Genomic DNA, 13,305 nt, shown 5'->3' with positions numbered 1-13,305 from the left:
TGCTACACTTGCAAAGGATGGATTCTTCAATGTTGAAGCACAAACAAAATGCTAGATCTTCTCTTGTTTGCTCAAAGCACTTTCTCTTCTTCTCAAGGGTGGCCTTAAGTATTCAGGGTGTCAAAGACAACTGAAATGAGCCATGGGGTGCCCTTATATAGAGTGGAAAGAGTTACATAGCCGTTGGAAGTCCACTGCAGAAAAACCGTGAGCACCGGAAGAACCGATGGGTGTCAGATTTGAGGCGTCGGTTCAACCGGTCTCTCTGTGTCCAAATTGTAGCCGTTGGGGTTCTGACACAGTATCCAGACTTGCTTTAATGCACCGGTGCATGCTCCATAGGGGCATCGGTTCAACCGGTGCTGAAGAGGTTCACTGATTAACTCAAACAAGCTCTCTGGAACATAGGGTGTCTAATGCACCGGTGCTTTGATTCCCAAGCGTCGGTTCAACCGGTGCTGAAGAGAAGTTTAAGTCCACTAGAACATGCTCTCTGGAACATAGGCGTCTAATGCACCGGTGCTTATCTTTTGACCGTCGGTTCAACCGGTGCTATAGAGTTTTTTGACTTGATTCCTTTCTGCATCCAGAGAGGATAGACCGACAGGGCATCGGTCCTTTCGCCAAGCATCGGATGATCCGACGCTAGGGCACCGGTTCAACCGGTGCTGTTGTTTTTCATTGTTTTCAGCTGAATTGACTTGGATTCGAAAGTAACTTCGATTGTTTCTTCTTCCAAGTGTTGTGTTGACTTCTATTGACCATCTTGGGCTATTTTTGAGCGAGTGTGTATGATTTCTAAGGCCAACTTTATTTTGATCAAGCTAATAACTCATGAACCACTCTTAATAGTACGGTCAAGAACTAAAAACTATAAACCCTATCTAAATCAAGTGTCCTTCATCTCCTTGTGACACTTGAGACTAGAAAGGTCCTTAATCTTTGAAATTGAGTCCTTGGCACGCATGGTTGTTCCGAATTGAGGGGTCTCTTTTCACATTTCATATGAGACTAATTTAATCAATAATCTTTCCTTCAAAAACACACCTTAGTCGCATACGGTTGTCATTAATCACCGAAACTTACCATTAGCATCTATCGGCCTAGATGCACTTCACTAACCAATAAAAAATGTGTGTCATTGTTTATAGGATTAGAATAGGGATAACTTTTGAAATTGGAATATCATCCTTACAAAACAATTCTGCAGTTTGACTTAGTTTACAGAGCTACTCTGGAAACTTATCACCAAGTGCAATCTACACTGTAGATGTTATGCCACATGCTTAACCAAAATTGAAGCGCAACCTGTATCTTACCAATGCCCCTTTACGCACCCAGTACGCATCAAGTTTATGTGATGAACAACAACCCTAGGCATTTGTCTTAATTATATATATCCTCTTCAGCTCTTCCTCGCATATCCATATATATAATCTTCTCAAGAAACAATGCTCAAATTCTTTGATACTCCAAATAGCTATAGAAAACGACACAGGCTACAAGATATATGCTGGCCAGATCGAGCATGGCGCGGCAACGCCGTGCCTATAGTTCTAGTTCTCTCTCTTCATGTCTCTCTCCTACGTGGAAGACTATCGACATCTCATATCGACCTGTTGCGGGTGCCTTAAGATGGGTTCCATATAGGCCCAGCTTATTTGGATACAAGGGATAATCTTTAGCCCTCACCTTCAGTGGCGGACTTGCCACTAAGGCTACTTGGGCCGTGGCCCTAGTCGTGGCCCAGTAACCACCGGCACCACACCTCGTTTTGGCCCAGAAAAAAAGAAGCCCAGATATGTTTTGGTTGCTTCGTGTAGCTGAATTTTGGTCGTTGAAGTTTGGTGGCTGAATTTGGCTCTAGTCTTTGTTTAAAGCTGGGTCCGCCCCTGCTCACCTTTTATTAGCTCTAAATTATCCATCATGTATTCAAACATATAGAATAATTTTAGACTAAGTGTATTATCCCTCTCAAAATTCTTAGCCCCTCTAAAAATGAGGCTAATTTTATATGGTCCATACAAAAAATATGAGTATGCATACACACCTAGACATGAGAATGAGAGAAAGAGTAGACATTAGCCCATGGATTTAAAGCGCTTACACTGAGCTAAATTTTAATTTATTAATTTAAAGCTAGATATTAGCCCTCAAAATTAACTATAGTTAATGTTACAAACAGGGCGCTGGTTCCGTACCCGAGGGAGGGTCGAGGCGGAGGCCGTGGCTTCCGCGCACGCAGCTCCAGGCGCCCGCCGCCCAGGTTGACCGGCACGGTGATTGGTGGCGCGGCGAGCATGGGCGTGTGGTGCGCGCACCCACCAAGGTGGTGGTGCGAAATCTCATGCGCCCCGCAGCAGGCCCTGGGGGTTCAAACTCGCATGATTGGGCTGGGCCCTTTTTCTTTTATTGTTCAAACAACTGTGTTTAAGATCCGTAAAATAGTACTCCCTCTATTCAGTTTTGATTGATATATTTCCATATGGCACAATGACCAAGGGCACCACAAGTGTGCTTATCAATCTAATAAATGCAACAGACTTTTTTGTTGGTCCTCCAATAGTTTAACTGGAAACTCCTTGTAACTAGTGCTATTTATTGTCACAACCTATACCAATAGTAAATATAGCTATCATTTTTGAACATTTAAGTTTTTGAAATATAGCTATCAAAAGTGAATGGAGGGAGTAATAAAAAATCACATCGGACATTGTAGTACACTGTAGTACTTTTCGTTTGTTTATGGTAATTGTTGTCCTACCATGATCTAATTAGACTCAAAAAATTCATCTCATCATGTACATCAAAACTATACAATTAGTTTTTTTATTTACCTGCATTTAATACTCTATATATAAGACAAAAGATTTAATGTGATAGGTAAATAGTGAAGTTTAAAGAAAGAAATTTTATAACTAAACACAGCCCCAGGCAGCCAGGATTATTCGTACAGGAACGTGACAACCGAGAGGCGCCAAAAAGGGATCATTACAATACTCGCCTCACCAACTCTCTAGCGCCAAGACGAGCTCGGAAACCCTGCCACGCTCGACGCTCCCTCCCCATGGAACGAGAGCCGTGTTGTGTGTCCAATCAGCAGCACGGCGCAGTGTGCGCCACCTCGGCCAAGGAAGCTCCGGCTCTGGACGTCACGTCGGAGTGCCCGCCGGCCGAGCGCACCTGCATGCCAAAACTAATCAAAGACTAGCAGCGCCGTGGCTCCGCCTCTGGTGGCAGGAGTGGAGTACGAGCCACGAACCGGATGATGATGGCGAGTCAAAGGTTTCAGGGCCTGGGGAACGGCGATCTTTTTATGTGCCCCGGTCACAGCGAGCTCCTCGAGTCCTGGCCGGCGAAACGTGCCCCGGGCTCGAGGACGAGCAGGCGCGGTCAAACGCCCGGAGGATCGGAGTAACCCATGCACGCAGCGACAGAGCGCGCGCTCGGCCGGGCCGGCTGAGTTTGACTTGAGCCATCACACGCCCTGTGCATGCTAGTACCAGCATACCGTGCGTGGACACAGGTACCACGGAACTCCTGTTCGTGCCTGCCGCGTGAGTGTGCCAGTCTTCGCCTGAATGCCTGATGCTACAGCAGTTGCCTGCACTGCATGTCATGTTCAAATCAAGCACAGTGCAGAGTGCAGGGGCGGCCTGCGAGGCCGACCGTGATCGTGATCATGGACCGCCTTCAAAATTTCAAAACTTTATAAGGTTTTCCATCACAATTTATCTATAATTTGCAAGATAAATCTTTTGAACTTAATTAATTTATGACGGAATAATAATTACTAAATACAAATGAAAATATTATAGTACTTTACATCCAAAGAATTACACATCTAAACAAAGCCCTTGTCTGCACGTGTGGGCTTCGAGGACGACGAGCGGCCGCGCAGACCCACGAGGCCGGCTGGACCTGCCCGTTTGGCGACGGTCATGCTTGCCTCAGCATCGGTCCTCCTCCCCTGGTCAAAGCCCTCCGCGCACAAATGCAGACGGTGACACGGACTCCGTTGAGGAACTGTGTGCTTGGCGCCCGGAGTTTGACGAGGAATTTTCGGGGAGCCGTTAAAGACAAGCAAGGAAAAACGACGCGGCACAGTGCTGCCGATTCGAATCGAACGGATGGATGGTCCGGCCTTGTGAGAGTCCGTGACCTTCAGTTCTTCCCGCGAGCACCAGCAGAAATGCAGCGTGCAAAAGTTTCAGGAGACATGCATCCATGTGCGCTCCCTTGGTAGAATCTTATCATGGCGCGGCTCCTTTACCATTGCTCCGCGGCGACCCCGACGTGCACGCCTGTACTGCGTGCGTGCGTCCACGGCGACCCTGCCGGGCGCCCCTTTATCCCGGTGACGTCCTCGCAAAGATCCTTTCGCGCAAGGCCGGCGCTTTTGCTTTGCCGCAGCTAGCGCCGCTGGGCCCAGGCCAGTGGCTGTCCACCACCACCGTAGCCGAGCCCGACGCCGAGACACGAGACGAAGACGAGGGCGGGTGGCCGGCGTCCTTTTTGAACGGACCTGAGATACGATCGAGCTCCAAAGTCAAATGGCGCTAGCTCACGAGGGAGGAGATCCGCCGGCCCGGCCCCCGCTGTCGAACGAAAGCTGCCGCTGCCGCCGCTGCTGTGGCCGGGCAGGCTAGCTCACCCAACTTTCATGAACGGCTGGCTGGAGAGAAGATGCGATCCCCATCCCCTCGTGGGTCGCTGGTGACCATGCACCGTAGTGGAGTACACGTACGTACACGCGCGCGCGCTCCCCGCTCCCTGGCTCTCTGCCTAACCTTTTCCATGCCAGCGAGTAGCGACCTTTACCTTTCTCTCTGCTCGCTCCTCCATCTCTTCGTCGAGACCCCCTCCTCCTGCGCTGTTTCGTGGGTATGTAGGACAGTACGGGATCGCCTCGTCTCGTTTGCGACTCGTGTGTAATCGTGTTGCCTTGCCCCGTTGCCCGGGAGGAGCTAGCCTGCCTGCCAATGTTTGCCGCGCGCACTTGTGAATTGTGATGGAACACGTCAGGGGTAAAAGGGAAAGACGTCCCCATTCCCCCAGATGCCAGAGCCCAAACCGCTCTATCATTTTTCACCGTACGTGCGAATCACAACAGCACCCCTGGGTGCTGACTTTTTTTTATTTGTGTGTGTGTGTGTCTTTCCAGCAACCCGAGTGAGTCTGCATTGATGTACTCACACGAGCTCGTTCGACCATCACAAGATCGATCAGAGCTGTTTTTTTAGGGTGTGTTTAGTTCCACCCCGTAAACACAAAAAAGCCGTAAACGCATTAAAGTGAAAAGGAATCTTGCTAATTTGAAGTACTAAATGAAGTCTATTTATAAAACTTTTTACATGGATGGGCTGTAAATCGCGAGACGAATCTAATGAGGCTACTTAATCCATGATTTGCAACAGTGATGCTACAGTAACCATCCGCTAATTATTGATTAATCATAGATTAATTAGCATCATTAGATTCGTCTCGCGATTTACAACTCATTTGTGCAAAAAGTTTTATAAATAGACTTCATTTAGTGTTTCAAATTGGGAAGATTCGAAACGCAAATTTTTTTTGCGTTTACACCCTACCAAACTAAACACGGCCTTACTCTCCTTTTTCCTTTGCGTCCATCACCGTCACATGTAGCTCGTACTGCAGGTGTGGCTCGCCCTGCGACGGCACGTTAGCATACGACTCGAGAATACCGCCACCGGCGGCGGCAGCTTACTCGCCCTTTTTGAACTGATCCTGCCGCTTTTTGAACGCCAGGCACGCAGGCAACCACACCCTCTGAGCCGCCATCCATCTCTTGGATTTGGATCCGCAAATCCAAAACAACAATCGCGCGCCGTATAGCTTCGTGGCGCGCGATGCTATAGCTGGCGATGCGGCTGCGTGCCCTGACGTGACGGGTAATACCTGCTTTCGCTTGGGCAGCAGCTAGTAGCATTTATCATTCTTTCTTTTTAATTTGAATTTTCCTTTTTACTTTCTACAGTGTGTGTTTCTCTAGAGAAATTCTGTTGATAAAGATTTTAAAAATATTGTACTAAAATATTGTATCAAGTATTGTGCTTAGAAGTTGTATGATGAACTTATACGTAAAAGTTTGTCCGAGAAGTCTTTCTGGTTACATATTCATAGGATTTGTGTTGAAAATTTATCTCGACGAGTTGTATTTTTACAATTTGTATTTTTACAAGCTGTTGACAAACTTATGCATCAAAGTTGCGTGCGAAAATTTTGTGAAAGTTATATTCAAAATTCTGATTTAGTAAGTAGATTGGAAAAAAGTTATGCGTAAAATTTGTGCGTGTCATGTTAAAAAAATATCAATAATTGGTTGGAAAAGTTTATGCGTAAAAGTTACCGTAAAACCTATGGTTATGTTGAAAAATATTACCCGATGAAAAAAAGGTATCCATACACGCTAAGAAACTTTCTAAAAGTAGAAAATTATGGAGAGATAAACTTTCCTTAAAAAGAAAAAACACACGCTGTCCAAGATCGAGCGTTGCAACCCCTCCTGGCGCGCGCGCTAACTAGCTTTGCCCATTTGGATCGCAGTGAAGTTGTTTAATCTGTCGCCTTTCTTTTTTTAAAAAAATTACTCTTTGGTTGCATTGCACCTAGGTGTAGCGTTCGTTCGTGCAAGAAAAGTTGGTAGCATCAGTTGCAAATCCAACCAGAACCAAACAATATTCAGTTAAGAGTGTTCGAGGCCCTTCTCTGAATTCTCGCATCTTTTCCGGCCGGGAGATGGCGTCTTTTGTCTGCTCCTGCGAATGCCCCCCTCGCCTTCTTTTTATTCCCAACCCGCTCCCCTCCCGTTTCCCTCTCTTATTTAAACTTGGGAGCTCCCCTTTTTTTAACGCCGCCGCTCCCCGACCCTCGCGCACCTCACTCCTCTCCTTCCTTCAGTTACCACTGCTCCTGGTTCGGAGCGCGCGCCGGCGCGGTTGCGGGGGTGTCCCTGTCTCTCTTGCCGGCCGGGAGGGGGGCCGCGGGTACCTGCGAATTCCGGGGGGATGGGCAAGGCGGCGAGGTGGTTCCGCAGCTTGCTGGGCGGGGGCGGAGGGAGGAAGGAGCAGCAGGGGAAGGACCCGCAGAGGCGGGCAGCCGCGGCGCCGCCCCCCGCGGACAGGAAGCGCTGGAGCTTCGCGCGGTCGTCGCGGGACTCGGCCGAGGCGGCCGCGGCGGCGACGGAGGCGGCGGAGCGGTCCGTGAAGGGCGGCGGCAGCGCGGCGATCGCGCGGGCGGCGGAGGCGGCGTGGCTCAGGTCGCTGTACGGCGACACGGAGCGGGAGCAGAGCAAGCACGCCATCGCGGTCGCCGCGGCCACCGCGGCGGCGGCGGACGCGGCCGTGGCCGCCGCGCAGGCCGCGGTCGAGGTCGTGCGCCTCACCAGCCAGGGCCCCGCGTTCGGCTGCGGCGGCGGGGGAGCCGTGCTTGACCCCCGCGGCTGCGCCGGCGCCGCCGTCAAGATCCAGACGGCATTCAGAGGTTTCTTGGTCAGTGGCTACCGAAAAGACCTCTCCTTTCCATCCCTTCTTGATCCGCTCGTCTTCCTTCTATGGTCGCACGAACACAGGGGACCATGTGACAGTCAGCTGGTTCTGATTACTGTGCACTTTCATTCAAGATTCTTTAAACTCTTTAACATTTTTTTTTGGTTCATGTGCATGCTTATCTTTTGCACTGCAAATTCCAAACTAATCCTCCTTAAATAATCATTATCATGATGAATCCTTCCTTGCCACAGGCGAAGAAGGCGCTGCGGGCGCTCAAGGCCCTGGTGAAGCTTCAGGCGCTGGTGCGCGGCTACCTGGTGCGGAAGCAGGCGGCGGCCGCGCTGCAGAGCATGCACGCGCTCGTCCGCGCGCAGGCCACCGTCCGCGCAGCGCGCGGCCGCGCCGTGCTGCAGCTCCCGCCCCTCCACAGCCACCCTCCCGTCCGGCCGCGCTTCTCCCTTGTAAGTTTAAACCAACCTCGAATCCTCTCGCTTCCGGCCGAAGCAAAGCAGACCTCGTCGTCCGAGGTTGTGTCGTCCCCTGACGAATCCGTCCTGGTTCCTTGTGTCGGCAGCAAGAGCGGTACGCGGAGGACACGCGGAGCGAGCACGGCGTGGGAGCGTACAGCCGGCGCCTGTCGGCGAGCATCGAGTCGGCGTCGTACGGCGGGTACGACCGGAGCCCCAAGATCGTGGAGATGGACACCGGGCGGCCCCGGTCGCGGGCGTCGTCCCTGCGCACCGACGACGACTGGTACTCTCAGTCGGTGTCGTCGCCGCTGCTGCCGCGCCACCTCCCCGGCGGCGCGCCCCCGCGCATCGCGGTGCCGAGCTCGCGCCACTTCCCGGAGTACGAGTGGTGCGCGCCGGAGAAGTCCCGGCCGGCGACGGCGCAGTGCACGCCCCGGTGCGCCGCGCCGTTCCTCGCGCCGCCGACCCCCGCCAAGAGCGTCTGCGGCGCAGGCGGCGGCGCGGGGGCCGGCGTCGGGTGCCCCGGGTACATGTCGAGCACGCAGTCGTCGGAGGCCAAGTCCCGGTCGCAGAGCGCGCCGAAGCAGCGGCCGGAGCAGCAGCAGCCGCGGAAGCGCGTGCCGCTGAGCGAGGTGGTCCTGGAGGCCCGCGCGAGACTGGGCGGCGTGGGCATGGCGCACAAGCCCTGCAACAACCGCGCGGCGGCGCAGGAGGCGTTCGACTTCCGCGCCGCCGTGGTGAGCCGCTTCGAGCGCCCGCCGGACGCCGCCGAGAGGGAGCGGGACGCGTTCTTCTTGCAGAGGAGGTGGTGAGAGCGGATCAATCCCCACAATGCCGCTCCTCGCCTGCCGCCCCTGGTTAATCAGCGCTGCTAGTAGGGATTAGTTTCCTCATTAATTCCTTGCTATCTCTGAATCCTTTGGATCTCTCTGCAGTTCTTGCGTACAATAACTTTGTGGGAAACAGGGAGTTTTCATTTCATTTTTTCTTCTTCTCGATCATAGTAGCGCACTGCTTGAATCAGATGTACATTCCACCCAGTCGTATCAACCATCAAGAGAAGCTCTGCCTCGTTTCGAATCATGAGCGTTGCTCGAGCACTGCAAAGAGATCACAGCATTTTATTTAAATTTTATTTCAAACGGTCGCGGAGTTTGATTTTGATTCGATGCCCGTGTGGTTTGATGGTGACGGACCGATCCGATCTCGGCTCTGAAGAATTCCAAGGGGAATCTAGGACGTTTTCGAACGGGAAGCACGTCGCCGGGTCCGACATAAAACTCCAAAAAGAGCAAGGCCGTAGCAAGGAGCCACCCACGCTTGGCGGTTTTTGATCGACGCGAGGCGAGATGGGCTTGGCCTCCCTGCCCTGCCGCGGGCGGAGGGGCGGGGCTGGTGGTGGCGCGCATGTGCCCATGTGGGGCGCCCGGGGGCCGGGATAACACCCACACCTATCGCGTCCGGTCCGCGCCGGCCCGGGCCCGGGCCTGGGCGCTCCCCGGCGACCCCACCCCGCGCCCGCCCGGCGTCCACCGTCCCGAGTCCCGCCGGAGGAGTCGCTCCGGGCAGGGTTTCTGCTCCGGAACGCCCAGTTCATGGAGTAGCTAGCGACGGGGAATCTTCGGCGGCGGCCATGATGAATTCGTCCATGGCCGTGATTCTGAAGACGCACGGCTAGTTGCCATGTGGTCCATCACTGTGCAGGGGGGAGACTGCCGGCTGCTGCGCTGCATTGCCCTGCGTATTTATGGGTAGCTGGGGCTGGGCACTAGACGGAGGGCCCCGGGGCGGCAGTGTCCTAGGCACTGTGCGGCGAGCTGACCTCTCACACGCACACCCAACAACGAAGTGATGGGATCCCACTGTTCCCTAACGCCCCGGAACCCGCCGACGGGACGCGGATATTCCCGCGGCGGAAGAGGCGACATCCGGAAGAAGCAGCCGTCCGGCCCGGCCCCGACCGGAGCCGCGCGCGCTGGGGCGCCACCGCACAGAGGGCAGGCACAGTGCCCCGGCCCCCCGTCCTGTCTCGTCTCGCACGGAGCTAGCTAGCGTGCGCCCATGCCGTACGCTCGTGTGCGCACGCTCCGCGTAGACCCACTCCCAGGCCCCCCAGCTGATGCGCGGATGGGCTCAGCTCGGTGAAGTTTCGAGCGTGTGTTTGAAACTTGAAAGATGACGGTACTAGCAGAAAACTCACACGGGATCGACAGAAAAATACCGTACAAAATAAATCCTGCTGTAGTAGGAGTCAAGGCCGTTGAGGGCTGAGGTCTGAACTCTAAACACAAAGCCAAGGCCTGCCGTCAGATGTCTGATGCGTGCTCGCTGAGAGGGCTAGCCCGAGCTCTAGCTAGACCTGCGTCAGTATCTGCCGTCGCATGATCCATCTATCAAAAACGGAGATGGGCGGTCGACCGCTCGTACATACTCACATCAGTAGGCAGCCGTAGCTGCTAGCTGGTGACAAAAAATAAAGAAAAAGATGACGTTGCACGTCAGTTGTCAGGTCAATCGGGGCGGTGAGGGCGAGATCACGCTAGGCGAGCTCGATCGCCCCCGTCCCTAACCTCTAGCTACCTCCTCGTCCTCGCCCGCCATGGCATTGGCATCATGCTACATCAGTACGCGTACCAACGCAAGGCCGGGCAAGCATGTGATCGGCCGGCCATCAATCGAGCGCCCAGAGAGAAGAAGTAAGCGTGCGTTACTGTTAACCCCGGCGGCGTGCATGCTTTGTATTTGACTGTTTGTGGATCGGAGTGGTGGTAGGGGGTAGCAGCTCTGTGGTCTGTACGTGTGGCCTGGCCTCTGGTGCGGTGGCGCCATGGCGCCGCCTGGCTGGCCGGCCGTGCTCTCGTCAGCTCAGGTCAGCTAACTAGTGGCGATGATGTGAAAGTTCCTCTTTTTCTGGCCCGGTCTACGAGTAGCTTTCCTTTCCGCAATGATTAGGCTCTGATTTGATGGGTGAGAAAGGCGAGGGAGGCAGAGGCAGGCACTCGATCGACGCACTGCCCCCGCTCTGCTGCTGCTGCTGCTCTACTCGACGATTCTCTTGTAGTAGCCGGTAGCGCTCCTGCGCTCGCGTCTGCTGACTGCCGAGTGCTGCTGGTGGGAGCTAGATAGGGCCCCAGTGTTGGGCTACTCTACTAGCGCCCGATCGACTTTTCTTCCTTCTCATTGGGCTTTGCCAATTGCCACGCTTGCGTTGCTGACTGCGCCCGCAAACTTTTCCTTCTTATCTTGCATGACTGCGTTTGAATGTTGTTCAAAATTTTCTGCTGGAGTAATAAATAGCCAAGGCTCCATAGGATTACTTGACTTCGTAAATTCCCCATGAAATTATTGGTTTGTGAGTATAGTATTTTTTTAAAATATTTTTTCGCTATAATCTTAATCAAACTAGCAAGGTTGCCCGCGCAAATAGCGCGGGTAGCTAGATTATTTTTTATATTAACATTTGCATTTTTTACATGAAAATAAACTTATTAAATAATATTATCTTTCATTATTATTGTTTCATTGAAGTGGGACAAACCAAGATACTGTCCTTTCTATCATCCTACTTTATGACATGGAATGTGTATTCATTTTCATAATAAAGGGGAGGTTAGTTGTGGAGAAGTATGGTTTTATGTATTTATTGAAAGCACTATAACTATTTTTTCAGCTGTATTTTTTCATCATAAAATTTGATGTTAATTTGCATCCATATGACCTCCTCCACATGCTAACCATGTGATTAATATTAATTTGTGCCTCTTGATTTTTTTCCTTTTGTTTACGTACAAATTATGGTCGCTTCTATTTTTATTTCAAACATCTATTTGAAATACACTCATATTTGATTATTTCAATTCTGAAGCCATGTAAAAACTAATGGCCAATATACCTAATTTATTATTTGGTAGGACTCTATGTGCATTTTCAATTTTAATTAATTAATTTTTTTAATTCTCAAATATTTGAAAAATATATATTGAATATGTTCTCAGGACGCCATGTTCAATCTATTATTGATCACCTTCTTTGCTATGAAAAATTATTTTTTTCCTCCACCTCTCTCTCTCCCCCCTCTCCCTCTCCCTCTCTCCCTCTCTCTCCCACCTTTCTTTCCAACTCATAAGTGGCATACACTGTTGCCTACTACATCATGTGTTTCCATGTAGCGATCAAGCCTCTACGTTCCGCTAGGTGGTTCGATCGCTCATTTTTGTTTCTTGCATATGCACTACTAATCTTTATTCAGTCCTTCGCTAGGATGGTGGATTCCGCACCGCCTCTCCCTCACCGCATGCCATTGATTCTGTGATATGCGCTTTGGCCTTTAGACAATATGCGCCTGATCTTTTTGTGTTCGTCATTTGTGTTATTTCTTTAGTCTTTCACATCATTATTTTGAGCATTCAATAATTAAAGTGGGTTTATTTTGCATAATATGTCATATATGTTCACTTTTTGCCAAGTAAAAAAATTCTTGCTTTGGTATTTTAGAAAAATACTAAGAATAGCTTCAGTATTCACCCAATCGGCTAACATTAAGATTTTTTACAATACCTTTTTGAAAAAAAGTATTTGCTGTATTTCCTTGATTGCTTGTGTCGATCAACTTTATCTTATTTTTTCTAAACTTTTCTAGGAATGTACCTATTTTTTTATTTATCTGTTTTTTGAAGTTTTCTAATTTGAATATTCTTGAAATCAAAATTTGTGAGAGAACCAAATCATTTATTCAGATTGTGGCATTCCATAGACACTCTACTATTGAACGGCCCTCTCCGAGGTGGTAATTGATGAGCTGGCTTGTATCGCTACTCCAACTAAGACATGCCCTTTGGCAACTTTGGCATTGATTAGCGCATAAGAATCCATCAATAATTACTTATGCCTGTGGATTCTTGCGATCATTTACCATCCGATGGCTTTAATTAATCATATTGCTCCCGCATAAGCCTCGTATGCCTATCCATGTGCACCATGCTTACTACATCCAAGAAACCAATGGCGCGCTAGATTATTGACGAACCCCTTATCCTAAATCTGTTGACATCTTCTTCTCTTCTTATTTTAGCTTCCCATCCTATGATGATTGTGAAATTTGGCCCAGAGGAAAAATCAAGCTTGCCTTCTATGACTCTTTGTTGGTTTTTTTTTTATCAAAATCATCTTCTGGTTCCCTCACAAATTCACTTAATTTCTTGGTATACATGCACGCTACCCTGCACCGATGAGTATATACAGCAGCCTGAGCTGGCAGATCCCTGAGATTGACGAAGTCACCACGAACGCCTCGTTGTTGTTGGGCACATTGCATATCACTA

General features: G+C 50.6%; 1 protein-coding gene across 1 annotated transcript; it reads left to right on the top strand.

Moving 5' to 3' along the window:
- Positions 1-6,859: 6,859 nt before the first annotated feature.
- Positions 6,860-9,067, top strand: LOC120705735 (protein IQ-DOMAIN 14-like). The gene is made up of 3 exons (XM_039990234.1): positions 6,860-7,514; positions 7,766-7,975; positions 8,089-9,067. Exons 1-3 carry the CDS (start codon positions 7,032-7,034, stop codon positions 8,794-8,796), a joined length of 1,401 nt encoding a protein of 466 aa, XP_039846168.1. The 5' UTR covers positions 6,860-7,031; the 3' UTR covers positions 8,797-9,067.
- Positions 9,068-13,305: the final 4,238 nt, after the last annotated feature.

This window comes from Panicum virgatum, chromosome 5K, assembly GCF_016808335.1.
Source record: "Panicum virgatum strain AP13 chromosome 5K, P.virgatum_v5, whole genome shotgun sequence".
NCBI classification, from domain to species: Eukaryota; Viridiplantae; Streptophyta; class Magnoliopsida; order Poales; family Poaceae; genus Panicum; species Panicum virgatum.
The sequence above is the reverse complement of the archived record's forward strand: the minus strand, read 5'-3'. Positions and strand labels throughout refer to the sequence as shown.

Excerpts from the sequence above, each read along its gene's own strand:
- LOC120705735 (XM_039990234.1), top strand. The coding sequence starts at position 7,032 with ATGGGCAAGGCGGCGAGGTGGTTCCGCAGCTTGCTGGGCGGGGGCGGA. Across the intron at positions 7,515-7,765 it reads CGGCATTCAGAGGTTTCTTG|GCGAAGAAGGCGCTGCGGGC; the intron begins GTCAGTGGCTAC and ends TCCTTGCCACAG. Across the intron at positions 7,976-8,088 it reads TCCGGCCGCGCTTCTCCCTT|CAAGAGCGGTACGCGGAGGA; the intron begins GTAAGTTTAAAC and ends TTGTGTCGGCAG.